The sequence below is a fragment of the Lampetra fluviatilis genome, chromosome 43 (genome assembly GCF_964198595.1).
Source record: "Lampetra fluviatilis chromosome 43, kcLamFluv1.1, whole genome shotgun sequence".
Lineage (NCBI taxonomy): Eukaryota > Metazoa > Chordata > Hyperoartia > Petromyzontiformes > Petromyzontidae > Lampetra > Lampetra fluviatilis.
In genome coordinates, this window is record NC_136317.1 from 5,968,451 (window position 1) to 5,986,346 (window position 17,896).

Below are 17,896 nucleotides of genomic sequence, written 5' to 3' on the forward strand. Positions count from 1 at the left end.
CGGTAAAGTCACGTAGAAGGGAAGCAATAAAATAATAAAAATATAAAACAATAACATTCTCACGACGTTGTTTCACACCTGATGATGATTGCTTGTGTTGCAGTCGAAACGTCGTGAGAATTTTATTGTTTTATATTTGTATTATTTTATTGTTTCCCTTCTACGTGACTTTACCGACAGAACCAAGAATATTAATCCCTGCAGTCACGAAAGCTTTAAATCAAAATTTGACGTAGTAAAGTTGAGATGCGGGTGGCCGATGACCATATCACCCAGAATGCACCCGATCTCGTCAGATCTCTGTCGCTCAGCTGTGTTCAACCTGGTTGGTGCGCTGATTGGTGGCCACCATGCATAGCAGGCTCCGTGGTGGGCAGCCGAGGGTTAGTGCAGCAAAGTCTTTTGTTGCACTACATTCTTTGCACCCATATCTATGCTCCATGCCTTCAACAACTTGCACTGACCAGCATATTGAAGTATATTCAGATGATCCTCACGACCCACCCGCCGCGAGGAAGCCCTCGTCCAGCAGTGGATTCACGCAATGGCTGAACATTTACATGAAAGATGTGGAATTTGCCTCCAGATATATGCTGTGGGTTTGTGGGTCTTGGAAGGATGTGAGGGGAAGACTGTTTATTATTTGTCTTCGGGTGATTAGCTCAGCAACTTTACCCTCAGTCCTGAGTTTAAAAAGAACACGCCTGATTTTGTGTTGCGGGTGGACTGGCTCAAGGCTTGATTTATAGCTAACGGAACAAAAATGTGTGTTGAATGGAGGAATGTTGCATTGACGGCCATCACTAAATAGGATCGTTGTTGGCGTCTGTTTGCAAAATGTGCAACAACGTGGGGTTTTTTTCGTGATCAAGATATATGTTTCGTTCACGTGGTCATATCAAAAGTAATTAGGTCGTTGGCAGTAGTTAATTCACGTTCTGGATGGATCAGAATCGTATATATATGAAACACTACAATATTTCACTAACATTTTGCCGATATGCTTGAAAATAAACCTCAAATGTTAATGCTGATTTTTTTTGTTACAAATCAAAATTGTAGTGTTCTGTAATTATTTTCACCTATAACAATCTAAGAAAGTGTGAGGCACTTGGCCTGGCAGTAGAATACTAAAGAAAACAAATGAACCGTTTTGCTGGCCACTTTTAACAAACTGTGCTTCCCAACATTTGTGGACCCGTAACATCACCGTCAACTCGAAAAAAATACAAATGTTCAGAAATTATAGTGTAGCAACAGTCGTGTCTCCAAAAGTTCTGCGGACCATTTCACACGGTCTGACGGTGCCCATACAGGTTGGGAACCACTCCACTAGATGTGTTATATGCACTGTCCTTGTGGTGTCCATGCATCTAGCAGATGTCTTTTAAGTGAAACGGCATCCTTGGTAATTGATGGCAAACTGTGGTTTGCTGCCCAGAAACGGCTCTCTCCTGAGAACGCCTCTTGCGTGTGATAAACAACACTAATCTCGTTCTATTTCGCCAGTAGAACTCACTAAATCCCGAGCGGAATTAATCCTCCATTGTTTGGCCATTTAATTATTCTTTTGAATAAGTAAACCTAAATTAACAAGTGATTTGGACTCCGGTCGGCATAACCAACAAAAATCTATTTTATCCACGTTAAAAAAAAGAGGGATTATTTACTGTGGAAGCTGCTGCATTAACTAAGCTGGCCGAGTTTTTAGTATTGATGTATTCTTATTCAAAGTTTTGCTTTTCGTTACACGTGTGCATCCACCTTACGGAGGGGGGAGGGGCAGTCTTATTGGGCAAAAATGTCCGTGTGTTTTCCAAAGAGCTTACCTAAGGTATTGTCAAAGTATATAGTTAACAAGTTGGCAAACATGAAGGCAGGCCTCAGTGCTCTATACTGAACAGTGAGCTTACGTCAATTAACGTTTTTATTTTAAGGGGGAGTTGTTGATGACTTGCATGCTGAAACGTAGCTTTTTGTTGGCCTCGTTAAATTCTATCGTTTATTTTTGCTGTTAAATACCGCTGTGGCCCATAAGTTATTTATAGTTAGTTTTTATTTTCTATGTGCAATTCGCATTACCTTTGTCAATTAAACCTTAAGTGGGTCCTTTGGAAACCCTTTTGAGATGTTTTAACAAAACTTAGCTTATTCACCATGTAAAACAATAAGTGGGCCATTTCGTACAGAAGCAACATTTCTGCAAATGGAAAAAAACCCAGGAATTGTTGACTTTTGAAGTAGATCAAAATAAAACCGACAATTAAAATGTCAGTTACACCACGCTTATGCACATTTTCGAATTAAAAAAAACAACTTCTATTATTTGGGGGCAATTTTGGCCCAAAATCTTTCAAGCATTTATCAACGAGAGGGCATGATGCTTGTGCGCGTATACGTGCCGAAACTATTACCTTGTTTGATTTCTCACATCCATCTAATTTTCATGCAAAGTCTGGATTTTTTTAAATCTTTCACCAATATAACGTTATATAATTATCGGCAGTAAGCATTTTACGTATTACGGCGCGCAACGTAGCTTGTGACACAGAGCCCGCTGAATATCGTAAGCTGTTACGTAGCTTTAGAAACCCCACACACAAACACACATGTTAAAACACCAATGGTAACCAATGACACGTTTGCTACATACACATTGCAGTGCAATTCTGAAGATTATTTTACACGCCTTCTCAAGATGTCGAAGATGTTATTGCATTTAAAAGGAAAACTGCGTCGTGCACACGCGTCTGTCATACCGTGTTTGTGTCTTAAATAAAATATAGCGGGGGACATCTGTTGTTGTTGTCGTTGTTGTTGTTGCCGTGTTCCTGCTACAGCCTTTACCCCGAGACAGCCTTTACCCCCCAACGCCCAACGCCCGGTCGTATCGGTTGATATTGCACGTTACTCTTGTTTAAATAAAAATTACAAAAATATAAAAAAACAACCATTGATGTGGCTTTAAACTGACTGCATTGTTTATTTACTGTTTAACTCCCATGTCTCTCTCAAGCTGGAATTACATTTTTTTACAATGTTCCCATAATGTATTGCCTTTGCCGAGCTATTTTATCACCGTGTCGGTCGTATATTATGGAAAGTGCTTTATTAACCATAAACATATCTAACAATAAACTGTGTAATTAATATCGCCGTCTTTGTCAACTGCTTTCTGCACCACGTCGTTTTATTGAAGTCTGTTTTGAATTTTCAGGAGCGTTCAGTGCGGTGCGTCTGCTTGCGTTGACGTCGGAATTAATCGGAGTTCGAGATTGAAAACTCATTTCTTTAGAGCTGCTTTATGGGTTTAGTTTGCCCTTCCCTAACGCACATCCGATTAGCGCGGTTGGCCACGTACGGTGCGAAATAAGTCCAACACGTGCGCACATAGTTCGAATCTGTGGGCGTGGTGCAACATGGAACATTCTAGAAACTCACAAATCTCACCCAAACTGTCACCTTGCTCCGACAAGAAATCACTTTTATTTCATAAACGTCCATTTTGGTGGTGTGTAATAAGGTGACAATAAACAATACAGAAACACGACAGGAGTTCAAAGTACAAGGTAAAAAAAATCACCCAAACATATACCAATATAACTAAACCATCCTACCTGGCAAAGCCCACTGAGTTATTGACTTTCTTTCCAAAATCGACCTTGCCACAACTGATAGCTCAACAAAGTGGCTTTTCATTTGGACATTGCAGCAAAATAGTCGACGCATGTTTCAAGGGTCGGTGACGCGCGCCCAGTGGTACCGCTTCGACCGATTTTTTTTCCATGTTTACAAAAAATCCGCGGTTTGAAACGGGCAGACAGCCCCGGTTAACACTGCCGGGTGTCTTCAACATTACCCACGCGTCCTCTTGCTTCACAGCGGACGTTAAAGATCTCGTGACGCCGTCACGCTCCAAAGTTGTCGAACTTGAAAAGGAAAAATGTTACTTGAAAAAGGCGGCGATCGTTGTACCCCCCCCCCGACATGTGATCGCTTCTTATCTTAAATTATAGAGCGCCTTGTTCAAGGCGCTTTACATAGAATTAAGAACGGTACACGTGCGAATGTAAATGTTGGAGATGTGAATCAAATTTATGAGAGGAAACAATGGGGGGGGGGGCGAGTCTGTGGTGCCGTGAATTTTTCCGAACGCGAAATTGATGACGCTAAATGACGAATGAACGGATTGAATGAATGGAGGAATGAGTGCTCGCCACAATGAGTGATAGCCAGCTTGGTAGGAACCTCCTGGCAACAATCGTGAGACACACCTGGGCAACTGGCCGGAGTAATAACACGTCTGGGGTGGTGGTGGTGGGGGTTTGATTGTCACATAAATCACTGGAATGCAAACCACCCTCCCTCCGCAAACCCGCACTGACCAGTCTGATTAAGTGCGGTCACCCCCCCCCCCACACAACAACCCGCACGGCAAGAGAGGGGTCCCTCATCCAGCAGTGGATTGCCGAAAAAAAGGGGCATCCGCTGTGCGCGCGTGTACCGTGCGCGATTGCGTGTGAAGCAATCCTTGTCACGGCAGCCACGTGTACAAGCGTACGGGGTTTGGGAACGTTTGACCGTCGTCAACAATATTTACAGGGAATCGCATTCCACGCCCTCCGCTTCGAAACGGATCGGTGCGTGTCTCGTGCCGGGCGCACCCAAAGTAAGCCTGGCGGCTAACAAAAGGGAACGAATCTCTTCCCACCCCTCCTCCTCCCCGCCCCCCAGATGCTATATCTGCTTTCGTACCCGTAGAGGCATTGCAGGTCATCATCGCTGTTGGGTTGGGTCACAAGTCTCTACTCGAAGCGAACTGCAGCAGCGGTCTGACCACAGTGGAAACACCGCTCTCTCCGTGCAGAAAATAAAAGCGTGCCTTCTTGGGGAAGAAGGTAAAGTCATGCTGGGGTTATTCTTGCGCACTCACACCGACCGACCGACTTGAGAAAGACAATCGGTGGAATCTTTCGATTTAAAGCTTTCGTGGCTGCAGGGATTCATCTTCTTGGTTCTTTCGGTAAAGTCACGTAGAAGGGAAGTAATAAAATAATAAAAATAAAACATAATAAAATAATTCTCACGACGTTTCGGCCACAACGCAAGCAGCCGTCTTCAGGTGAATAATTCTTCACCTGAAGACGGCTGCTTGCGTTCTTCACCTGAAGACGGCTGCTTGCGTTGTGGCCGAAACGTCGTGAGAATTATTTTATTGTTTTATTTTTATTATTGTATTACTTCCCTTCTACGTGACTTTACCGAAAGAACCAAGAAGACGGTGGGATCTTCTTCGCCGCTGTCGTACCGCGTGACGAGAAGGGGTCGGTCCATTCTCCGGCGTCGTCCTCCCTGGCTGTGTCCCCCTTGACTTTGCTTGCGACTGCCGTCACGAGTCTTGTCTCCCTGTGTTGCTGTCGTCATCCCCTTCTACTGCAGGTGACTTTCCCGAAGCCTGTGGAATGTCTCTAAATTGTGATGCAAACTTTAGCTTCTCGTTCGGTTTTCTCAGTCCAGTTCGAAGCGCGCATCAATATTAGTTGGGCACCTTTCAGATGTTTTTTTTGTTCCAACTTCTCTGTTTGTCGCTGTCCATGTTCACAATTCACGCCATGGCAGGCGAGATGTTAACTACCTCGTCTGGTATGCAGGACGTCGTGGGTTTCAATCCCGACCCTGACGCTTGCTTTGGAGTTTGCGGTGTCCCTCTCTCTCCCCGTGGTTGGCGTGGATTTTTCTCCAGGTCCTCCTGTTTTTCCCTCCACATATATAATTAACATCACGCGTTTAGGGTATTTGGCTACTGCTCTAAGTGTTCACACGATGATAAGCCACTTCGTTGCGATGTCATTCGTGGACAGGTCACTTCTGAAAAAGAGCGAAACAGCTCCGTTGCTCTTATGCCTGGTCAAAGAAAAAGTAAAATTCATTTTAACACGTGAATTCTTATTTATAAATGTGTCGTAACCCTCCACCACCCGACACGGCCAATCAGCAAAAACAAGTGTCGCGTTGACAAAAGACAAAATAGTTCACTACTTTAGCCCACCGGTGTGTTGAAGAGTGAATCCACAACATTTACAATTTTTGAATACGACGTTTCGCTGGTAATTACATCCAGCATCATCGGGCAATTTGACAGAATGAGTAGAATTCATATTTTGGTTTTACCAGTAGGCTCATACGTCTGCTGTTTATGATCAGATTAAAATTGTTTAATATTCTAAAAGCACTCTAACCTGCTCGTGTTTGCTTCTTGTTACCATCATTGTGATCCAGGTTCACCTTCAATAACTTCCAACGGTACACGGCACTCTGCTGTAACACCTTTTCCGGTGATGCTGGTGTGTGTTGGCAGTGGTGCACAAGCACAGACAACAACTGAACATGTTGGTCTATAACGCCGCGTGTGTGTGTGTATATGTGGCCTTGAAGGAGGAAAAATATACAGGCTGCTTCAAAAAAATGTTAACATTTATATGGGCCTATCGTTTTTAATGGAAAAAGAACAGATAATACTGCACCGTAACATGATAACAAATTCATGTTAAATCTTGACTTAAAGCTTTCGTGACTGCAGGAATTCATATTCTTTGGGTCTTTCGGTAAAGTCACGTAGATAATACAATAAAATAATAAAAAAATAAAGTGTATTATGTACGTGACTTTACCGAAAGACCCAAAGAATGTGAAATGTGTGTTAATAGCTTCAAAACGTCAGTCTCTCCATGTGTTCGCCATCATTGTCAACACGTGGCCTGGAATCTTCTCCAGGTGGTCTCCAGAGCCCGGAGGCACATTTATTGTGGTCTTGTTGCACATTCTCAGAAGTGTTTTTAAAGCACCCTGTATAACAGACGACGTTTCGGGCTCTGTATGTGGAACTTCTTTCGCACAGTACGTAGCTGCCCTTGCTAATCTTCATCGCACATGCATGGATGCTTTGTTTCACAGGTAACCCGTTGTCCATTCACATGTATGCCTTTATTTGCCCAATCCAAGCTTTCGAAAAGAGCTTCTCATACCTGTCAACCCATACGGTGTGCCCATATTCTTGTGCAGGGAAATTGCATTTTCAGTTCCAGCTGTTTCAATACGGGCAAAAACATGTTTTTGTCCATTTGTTTGTGTTTCTCTCTTATGATGGGACCTTGTAGGACGAACGTTGACATTTATAAGGGGCACGGGGTGACCAATAAGATCTGAATTTGTCTAATAAAGTGGGCACTGATAAGGGGTTGACAGGTATTTAGTGGTGATTGTCTATTTGTGTTTCTCCCTTGTGATGGGACCTTGTAGGATGAACGTTTGGATTTATAAAGGGGCACGGGGTGACCAATAAGATCTGAATTGGTCTGTAATAAGGTGGGCACTGGTAAGGGGTTGACAGGAATGTCTTCTGTACAGTATACACGTGGCCTTCAGTCACCTCGGTGAGAACGTCTGCTTGTCTCCTCTTCACATTTGCATATTACGACCTCCCATCACAAATCTCTCCTGTATTTGTTCAAGTGTCATGGATTTTTGTTGCTGTATCAAGGCCATGGTTTCTGAGCACTTCTACGACTGCATCGGTTGCCACTGAATAAATTAACTTTTCGCATTTTATAAAGTTCAGGTATAGCGGTCGCTATTGCAACGGAGACTATCCTGACCTCCTGAGTACTCGGGTTAAACAAAATTAACTTAACTGAACCCACAGTCGTTCTTGTTTGAACATAATCTGAATGTACTGTAGAAACACATTTTCTTGATCCAGCTTTTTCAGGTAGTTCTCTGGCCTTCAAATTGTCAACTACAGGTAGTCCCCGAGTTACGATGGTTCCGACTTACGATATTTCGATCTTACGATGGCGATAGCGATACGACAAAATTGCCATCAACAACCTAAACATCGTTCAAGTATGCAGACGACGGACAGAATATTGGTGAGTACAGCACAATATGATACGCTACGATACGTTCAATGCATGTATGTATGATACGTAGCTTTAGCGATTTCATTTTAAGGTTACCACGATACGATACGTTCAATGCATGTTAAAAGTTTTTTTTATAGCGGATAAGATTGTTTCCTGAAAAAACTTTCTATTAAATTGCAGTTCATATAGGTAGGCTAAAAATGTACCTTGTTTTTTAACTTGACATTTTACTGTGCAATACAGTATTGTAATTAATAAATACAGACCGTTTATAGTTTATACAGTACGGTACTGTAAATTGCTCTGTTTTGCTCAATTATCACCGTTCTTTAAGACTCCTGGGTAGGCGAGGCCATCTTCGACTTACGATATTTTCGACTTACGATGGGGTCGTCGGAACGCATCTCCATCGTAAGTAGAGGAATACCTGATAATTGGTTCTTTGCCCTTCTATCTGGCAACAAAACTGACACCTTTTTACAAGGAGTCATGTTTGCATTGACCGCAATACCTGCAGTCATAATACAAACAAAAGACATAACTCTGATAATGTGCACTGTCCTTGAAGTTGATTGGTCCACACCTGAGACAGCTTTCCTTAGAGCCTAGTCTCACATGGGTTGGACCAAGGACAGTGCACATTATCAGAGTTATGTCTTTTGTTTGTATTATGACTGCAGGTATTGCGGTCTATGCAAACATGACTCCTTGTAAAAAGGTGTCAGTTTTGTTGCCAGATAGAAGGGTAAAGAACCAATTATCATATTTTTACTGGCAAATGAGGTTCCCATGGTAGAGGACTACCTGTATTCAGTTTGCCAAGATCTTCGTGGACAACGTGACAATGCGTGTGCGAGTGTAATTAATCCAGTTCAGTTTCATCTAAGCAAATTTTAAGAGGTGAATAAGTCACCGCTCATCACTCATCACCGCTCATCACTCATCACAATATGTATGTCGAACTTATTTCGCCACCAGTACGTGGCCGACCGTGCTCATCAGAGGTGCGGGTGCACGCAACGCACTTCTGTCCACTGCGATTCGCATCGTTTGCCGACCCACCCATACTGGGCATCTGTGAACTAGTGCTCTCACGGTTCATCGGATTCCTCCTTGCAGTCTAACGAAAGATTCTGACCTGTTTACGGGATTGTGTTGAAATCGGTTTGTGCAACCTCTTTCCTGTAGCGTGGTCAAGGTCGTTACAGTTGCATCCCGGGAACATTTCTCGTCAATGATTATATGTGTCCTCTCTCTGTGTGTCCTTGTGATGTCTGTCTGCTTGTATGTCTGTCTAGTTTTCTAGTTAGATTTTTGTTGCTATTTCTTTTATGCCTGATGATTGCTTGTGTTGCAATCGAAACGTCGTGATATGCTATTATTTAATTTATTATTTTATCTTTAGACGTGACTTAACTGAAATAACCAAAGAATAATTCCTGCAGTCACGAAAGCTCCAAAATTAAGATTGATTATAGCACATTTCGTTGCCCAACACACGCAGTTGCCAACGCGTGGCCAATGTTTCCATCGGCTTCATTTTCTGGTGAAGGTGGCTAAATGCAAAGCGAAAGCGTTTTGCAGTTCTTTTGCATTACGATTCTCTTTCTATTCTTACTGCCCTCGAATCGGATTAACAAAACCCCAGCACGCATCACGTGAAGAAGAATGTCACAGTGTCGGAGGAAGGGAGAACTACAAGTACACACACATCTGCATTTCCCATAAATATGCTAAATTCCTCTTGATATGCAAATTCCTTTGTCAAGGCGCTCTTCCCCCTCCAACCCAGCTTAAATATACACTGCCAAGCATGGTGGTGTTCATTCAGACGCTGTCTTTCCGACAGACCTGTTCTTCACCTGAGGACGGCTGCTTGCGTTGTGGCCGAAACGTCGTGAGAATTATTTTATTATGTTTTATTTTTATTATTTTATTATTTCCCTTCTACGTGACTTTACCGAAAGAACCAAGAAGAAGTACACACACATTGACTCGAGAAGACTGACTGATGTCCCATGACGGGAGCTACCTGAACAAGAGGGTGATCCTTGAAAAAAACAGGACAGGTGGCAACCCCAATCCAGGCTTAAACCTGCTTAGCTTCTGTGAGATTTGTAAAGGTATGTGGCTTTGCCACCCGGGTTGGACCTCCAATATTTCCCAGCAACGTGTGTTCAAACGGGTTTCAAGCCTGGACTGGGTTTTTGACCTCTTGAGTCTCACCAACAGTGTGTGTGGCCGCCCCCCTACCTTACCTTGCAGATGGCCGTTGCCGACACAGCCCCGAAGATGCTGGCCCTGTACGAGCGGGGAGAGGGGGAGCTCACGTACCGTATCCCTGCCCTCCTGTACCTGCCCCAAGACCGCGCCGCGCTGGCCTTTGCCGAGAAACGCTCCTCGCTCAAGGACGAGCATGCCAAGCACCTGGTGGTGCGCAGGGTGAAGCTGGCGGATGAAGCCGGAGTCCTCAAGGTTCGTGAACCGCTTGCGGAAGGTTATGGGGGGGGGGGGGGGGGCCCTCACTCGCATTTTTCTGAAAGGAAACCGCTTTGACGGATGAATGGCTAAAATTGGCGTAGAATAGCATAATGCAAAACCCTCAGTGTACGTCGGGGATGCGTGCCGGAAAGGTAAGACGACGAATATCGAAACGAGGAAAATCACAGAAAATTACAGGGTAGATGGGAGGTGAAGGCTGAGAGGCGATGGATACGAGAAGGGACGAATTATGCTGTCAGCAATGTGCAATTTGAGGCGGCGCAAATCAGGTAGCCGTATTAATAAAGTGACGACATATTTGTGAAACAACGTAAAAGGGCGAGACATACATTTCGGGAATTAATGTATAATACAACGAGTTGGCCTGTGGCTGCTAATGCAGCACTAAAGCCATGCTGCTGCTGTGCCAGCTGCACATATTTGATTCTTCTATGATTTTATTACCTTAACAGGGAAGTTCAACTTCTGTAGGCCCCACCCCTTCCTCTCTAGGCCCCTCCCCTTCCTCTTTAAGCCCCGCCCCTTCCTTTTCAAGCCACACCCCTTCCTCTTTAAGCCGCGTCCCTTCCTCTTTAGGCTCCACCCCTTCGCTATCAGGACCTGCTTCTGTTTAGGCCCCTCTTTGTGTCCACCTTTTTCTGTTTAGACTCCACCTCTATCCTATTTAGGCCTCACCCCTCCCTCTGGATACAGGGTTGGCCTTGATTAGCAGTGCTGGGGGTTGTGGAAGGGGGTGAGTCGTGGGTAGTAGGAGAGGCAGCTTCAAGATGACCGACATCCCTCTTCGAGCAATATAACAATGGATACAATCAGGAACCAGTGGGCATATATATTATACATAGGGATAGAGGCAGCCGGAATATGTCTCTCTGTGAATCTATGACTCCCTAAGTGAACATATGGATCTTTGTGTGAGTGTATGCGAAGGGGCAGTCAGTCATAGGCAGAGGACTTTATGAAGATCCCTAGTCTGGACTTGAACAGAGGCAGGGAATTGTTACAGCACGGATGGCTGGGGAAAGGGAGTTCCAGACAATAGGGGCAGCAGACAAGAATAAGCTAACTCATACAGTGAATGTTGACTGAAGGTTTTGACAAAAGCTTTGATCACTGGAGCGGTCAGTTGATGGAGGAGTTTTGAATGAGGGGAGAGGTAGGAGAGATGTCTGAGGGTGTCTGTAGGGAACCACTGGTCTGCAAATCACTAGTGGTCCACTGACTACAAGTTGAGAACCAATGCTGTGAATCATACAATGCATTCGCCTTCCTGATTTTATCGCCGTGTCTCACGTTGCAGGTTGCCGACGTGGGGAAGATACAGGAGCTGGCTGCCGCCTCGATTCCCGGCCACCGCTCCATGAACCCATGCCCCGTGCTCGTGGAGAAGAAATTGTTTCTCTTTTTCATTGCGGTGCCAACCGGTCTGTCGGAGGGAGAGCAGCTAAAGACAGGGCGGAACGCGGCGAGGCTGGCCTACGCCTACAGCACGGACCGCGGCGTCACCTGGGGCGCCGCCGTCGATCTGACCGACGCGGTTCTGGGGCCACACGTGGGCCACTGGGCCACGTTCGCACTGGGCCCCGGCCACGGCCTCCACCTGCCCGCCAGGACGGGCAACTGCAGCAAGTTCGGGCGGATTCTCATCCCCGCTCATGCCTACTTCAAAGATGAGTTGCCCAAGAGTGACTGCCGTCCTCATTCATTCACCATTTACAGTGATGATGCGGGTAGCACTTGGAAAGTCGGGGATGCGGTGGGAGGGGGTGTTAACACCGGGGAGTGTCAGGTTGCGATGGTTTCCGACGAGGCCGGACGGCCCGTCGTGATCTGCAACAGCCGCACTCTGGGGCACGAGTTCCGTGTCCAGGCCATTAGCGACGACCTGGGGAAGTCCTTCAGAGAGGGCACGGTTGTGCCCAGGCTGGTCGAAGCCGCTCAAGATTGGAACGGCTGCCACGGAAGCATCGTCAGCTTTTTGCCCGAGCTGAAGGGCGACACGATGCCCAAGCACTGGCTCCTCTATTCCCACCCGTCCAAACCCAAGAAGCGTCTGGATCTGGGCGTCTACCTCAACAAGGCGCCCATGGCCCTGGAAAATTGGAGCGATCCTTGGGTGATTTTCAAAGGCCCCAGCGGGTACTCAGACCTGGCCGGTCTTGGCAAGACGGAGGGGGGAGGCCTGTGGTTCGGGTGCCTTTACGAGGGTGGGGAAAAAGATTCTCGAGACAAAATTAACTTTTGCATCTTCTCATTGGCTGATGTTGAGAAGTACACAGGAGTGAAACCTAAATAAATATGCATTCCTGGCAAGGTTTAAGGAATTGGCATTTTGGACCACCTTCAATCATATTTGAAAATTAAGAAACAATATTAATACTTTACATTCTAGATTTGAAGTTTCCGTGACTGCACGGATCCATACTCTTTGGTTCTTTCGGTAAAGTCATTTTCACCTATGTGACTTTACTGAAAGAACAAAAGAGTATGTATAATACTTTACAATTTCCCCACCCCGTGTTAAAGAACGTCCCCTGGAAGTGGACTTCACGTAACTACTTCTGAGGTCGCCTCTTATCCACACAAAGCTGTGTCAACTCCTCACGTGCTCTGCAATAGCAATGTCAGGCACAACAAATTTTATTTTAAATCCTTACTAATCCTTATAGTTGGAGTATGCCAATGTAAGCAAAGCATTCTTGCCATTATTGTTTTGTGTAATCATGAGACCATCAACCCTTGAGAACCTGGTTTAAACCACCGATGGCTGAAGCTTAGATTCAAACCCAGGACCTCGGTGGTCACAGTGCAGTGCTGTTGCTTAGTTTTAGCCCCTCTCCCCCCTTGCTATGTTAACCTTTGCTTAAAAAACATTTTTTCAATATTTTAGTTGCATGTAAACTATGCCGTATCCGCATATGGACATTGTGTGGATGCAATATGTTATTCCATCTGAAAGTGTTGCATTGTTATAGCACGTCCTGCTTGATATTTGTTCATTAAACTTATTTTAAACCTTCCTGGCCTGGTTTTTAGTTTTTGAGCGAGACCGCTGATTGTTTGAAAATATTTGTTGCCACACCACGTCCATCACTGTCACCCTACCTTCACCATCACCATACTGTAGTGCCATAAGAGGGGAAGGGCAGCTGGGGGCTCTGAGATCCTAGGCAGATAAGCCCTTGGCGCCAGGCGCTAGGATCCCAGGCACCCCAGACACTTAAGCCCCTTGACGCCAGGTGCTAGGATCCCAGGCACCCCAGACGCTTAAGCCCCTTGGCGCCACCAACGGGGGGGCTGTGTGTGCTCTGTGGGATATCTGGGGGCGCACACACAGCCCCCCACCCCTCGTTGGGGACGAGGCATAAAAGGGCAGCTCCCTGGCCGATCGGGGCCAGTCGCAGCTCAAGACCCAAGACCCAAGACCAGCCAGCTTAGGACCCTGGACCCCCTCATCCCGCTTGTCCTTGTAAGGGCCTGGACGCTGTGAGGGCCAGTGGTGGGACTCTGGGACTCCCGGCTCTACGTCCTTGTAAGGGCGAGTTCCGAGGAAGCCAGAGTCCAGACCCGCACCTTGGCTGGGTCGGGTCAATTAGCCTCCCCTAGGGTAATTGTAGCCGGAGGACCCCAGAGCGTAGCCAGAGTAGTGTATCTAGGCTGTGTACCTAGGCTGTGTACCTAGGATGTAACGGGGTGTCAGGACTGTTGGAGTGTTGTATTGTAATAAAGAAGTTACCTCTGCAAGTGTCTCCGGAACCCATTACAATACTATACAATGCAATGTGGGCTGTGTGTACCAGCCTAAATGGACGCCAATCAACGCCATCTATCGTCCACAGCCCTTGGCGATCTAAACTATAAACTAATCTTAATTTGACCAGATAAGGTCCACTGAGCTGTATGGCTCATTTTCAGAAGCGACTTGGCCACAATTGATAACTCAACGAAGTTATTATCACGTGGAAGCTTATAGCAGCAAAATACTCTAAACACGTGTTTCTAAATGTGGAGGGGGGGAACTGGAAGACCCGGAGAAAAATCCACGTGATCACGGGGAGAACATGCAAACTTCAAATATACAGCAGGCGTCAGGGTCACGATTGAACCCACGCCCTCCTGCACACTAGGCGAGGTAGTTAACATTTCGCCACCATGGCACTCCGATCTGCTGCTGTACCAACACGCAAACCTCGTGCAGCAACACGGAAAACGCAGTTTCGGGGTCTCCGGCCTGAAGACCTGGACCCAATTACCTATGGATGTTTGGGAATCATCATCAGGTCTCGAGCCAGTTTAGCAACAGACTTAAAACAGTGTTGTTATTCCAAAGAGCTTACTCTGTGTGATCAGCGTACATTCCCGATGGACTGGACTCATACGGGGCCAAAAGAAGTGTTCATACTTGCATAGCTTCTCAACGCGGCCACATCTCAAGATGCTGTACAGAAACCGAGTAATTATTTGGTTTATAGAGAGAGGCAGTCGGTCATAGAGGGGAAAAAAGGTCTTGAGGTTAGACTTCAACAAGATCAAATTATCGTAGAAAAAGAGCTGTTAAGCTCAATTGGCCTTACCTGTCTCCATAAAGTCTACAGTCTAAATGCCCCCAAGGCCAAAGCCAGTGATGCCACCCTTCTTTTTGCGGGACATTCTGCACTGGGACTCCCAAGAACCTCTGGGCGATCCTGCCTGGAAAAAGTTGGAAAATACAGCTACACAGTGATCTCTCCACTGCTGTCTGAAGGCCTCCCCAAGCCATCATCATTATCTCTCAATATTCCATCTACCACCGGCATACACGCTCATTTTATAGCCCTATCTCCACGGCAGAGGTCGCAATCGGGTACCCGATACCCGTACCCTACCCGATACCCGGCTACCCGTACCCAGCCGGGTACGGGTACCCGTTTTTGACCCTCGTGCGGCCGGGTACGGGTACGGGTAGGCCGTGAGTCACTGGTGAGTAACCGTTTGTCACTCATTTCCCAACGTCTTTTCTCTTCTCACAATTCAAGTTCCTAGAATCAACCCACCCACGCCTACAACATGGCTTCATCCCAGAGGTCGCAATCGGGTACCCGATACCCGTACCCTACCCGATACCCGGCTACCCGGCCGGGTACGGGTACCCGTTTGCGACCTTGGTGTATATGACGTCACAAAGCTCTGCCCCCCCCCCCCCCAAAACCATATTTCCATTTTGAAAATAGAACATGCTTCAAATCGCTATGAACTATTGTCATTGTAGTGCGTATTTAATGTGGCGCTGCACTCTGATGTTGTAGGAGAAAACATTTATTAAAAAGTCTATTTAATTAAGTAGAACGTGTTGTCTATATTTATTTAAAGTTGCGCATTTTGATGTGACATCACATTTCTCAACCCCCCCATCACAAATGTCTGACCCACCCCCCCAAGGTGCGTGACGTCATTTATGGACGGCCCCTTAACCATTCCCGTGTGGTTCAACTTTAACTTCCTCGACCCCATAACTAAAAAAAACCCACAAAGTTAGACCAACCCCGCCCACCCCCCCCCCCCCCATTTAGCGACGCGTGAGATGAAACTTAACACATTTGTGTTTTTTTAAAAAAGAGACCACGATTGCTGTTACTGTTTTTTGCTACGTTGCAAAGATTTCGTAAGCGTTTAATAAGAATGCCTCGTGCTTCTCAGTCGCCGCTGCTGCAGGAGGAGAAGGCCCAGTTAGTTACGCAGTGACAGCAGCTGCCCTGGTTTTTAAAACTTTGCGAGACATTTTAAAGCTCGGGCAGCCGCACCAAGCTCGGCCGGATCTTAATCCCCGCCTACGCCTACTTCACAAAGGATTCTAGATTTGAAGCTTTCGTGACTGCAAGGATTCATACTCTTAGGTTTTTTTCGGTAAAGTCACGTAGGTAAAAATTAATAATAAAAGTAAAAATAATAATATATATATTTTTATAAATGATTTATAATTTTATTTCTATTTTGATTTATAATTTTATTTATATTAGTTCTATTATTTGTACTTTTATTATTTATTTTTACCTACGTGACTTTACCGAAAAAAACCTAAGAGTTTCAAAAAGGATGTCCACAAGAATGACTGGCAGTCTCGCTCGTTCTCCATCTACAGCGATGACGCGGGGCTCACTTGCAAGGTCGGGGATGCGACGGTTTCTGACGAGGCTGGACGGCCCGTCGTGATCTGCAACAGCCCCACGCTGGGGCACGAGTTCCGTGCTCAGGCCGTCAGCGACGACCTGGGGAGGGGTCCTTCAGAGAGGGCACGGTTGTGCCCAGGCTGGTCGAAGATTATAACGGCCACCACGGAAGCATCGTCGGCTTCTTGCCCGAGCTGCAGGGCGACGTGACGCCCGAGCACTGGCTCCTCTATTCCCACCCGTCCAAACCCAAAAAGCGTCTGGATCTGGGCGTCTACCAGAGGTCGCAAACGGGTTTTGATTCCTTACCCGTACCCGGCCGCACCAGGGTCGCAAACGGGAACCCGTACCCGGCTGGGTACGGCTGCCCGTTCCCTACCCGTACCCTACCCGAAATGAGTGACAAACGGTTACTCACCAGTGACTCACGGCCTACCCATACCCGGCCGCATTAGGGTCGCGTACGGGTAGCCGGGTATCGGGTAGGGAACGGGTATCGGGTACCCGGTTGCGACCTCTGGCATCTACCTCAACAGGTCGACCTTGTCCCCCGAAAATTGGAGCGATCCTTGGGTGATTTTCAGAGGCCCCAGCGGGTACTCGGACCTGGCCGTTCTCGGCAAGACGGAGGGGGGAGGCCGGTGGTTCGGGTGCCTTTACGAGTGCGGTGAAAAATATTCCTGGGATAAAATCAACCTCGCGATGTTCCCGCTATCCCACGTTGAAAGACATACTTAAGTCGTAAAATAAGTAAGTGGTAGTGGAGAGCGGTGGCTGGTTGGCTCAGGAGTCATCGCTGTGAACCAGCAACGTTGATATCCTGTGTCCCATTACTGACATGCTGTATCTGCGTTCTCAATCGGAGAGAGCTGCTAGTCTCAACCCAGTTACAAATGACCGCACTGTTTAACATTTTAAGCATCACCGTTGTGAATGTGGTTTAGTGAAGCTTTTCAAGTGACAAATGAACAATATTGGCAGGAAATATGACAGATTGTGCCCCTCGAAGGAAATTAAAGGTCTCGAAATTATTTCATGAGCAGTTTAGGCATCCTCCAGACCCGCCTGCGACACACCTCGAGCTGTGAACGTTCCAAACGGAAATATCCTCATCCCATGATAACACCCAAATAGCATGTTTGGACTGTACTTTTTTAAAAGAAAAAAAAATACAACGCTTGAATAACTAGTGGTAGAATTAGGTGTAGTGCATGATGCTTAATTCAACAGTTGAGAGACTGCCTGTTCAATAATACACATGCACCCTTTTGTATCTTTCTCACTTCAGCTTGGGTGACATGCCAGAAACCGAATCCACAAGTCCCGAAG

At 46.2% G+C, this 17,896-nt stretch overlaps 1 protein-coding gene and 1 pseudogene across 1 annotated transcript; both read left to right on the forward strand.

Annotated features, from left to right (window-relative positions):
* Positions 1-4,777: 4,777 nt before the first annotated feature.
* LOC144946942 (sialidase-3-like) lies at positions 4,778-13,051 on the forward strand. The gene is made up of 3 exons (XM_078876008.1): positions 4,778-4,898; positions 10,188-10,397; positions 11,722-13,051. Exons 2-3 carry the CDS (start codon positions 10,188-10,190, stop codon positions 12,715-12,717), a joined length of 1,206 nt encoding a protein of 401 aa, XP_078732134.1. The 5' UTR covers positions 4,778-4,898; the 3' UTR covers positions 12,718-13,051.
* A 1,994-nt stretch (positions 13,052-15,045) lies between these two features.
* On the forward strand, positions 15,046-17,305 carry LOC144946962 (sialidase-3-like; annotated as a pseudogene).
* The last annotated feature ends 591 nt before the right edge of the window (positions 17,306-17,896 follow it).

Bases quoted from the DNA above. Each gene is read 5' to 3' on its own strand.
- LOC144946942 (XM_078876008.1), top strand. From the start codon at position 10,188: ATGGCCGTTGCCGACACAGCCCCGAAGATGCTGGCCCTGTACGAGCGG. The intron at 10,398-11,721 runs GTTCGTGAACCG...CTCACGTTGCAG, and splicing joins ATGAAGCCGGAGTCCTCAAG to GTTGCCGACGTGGGGAAGAT.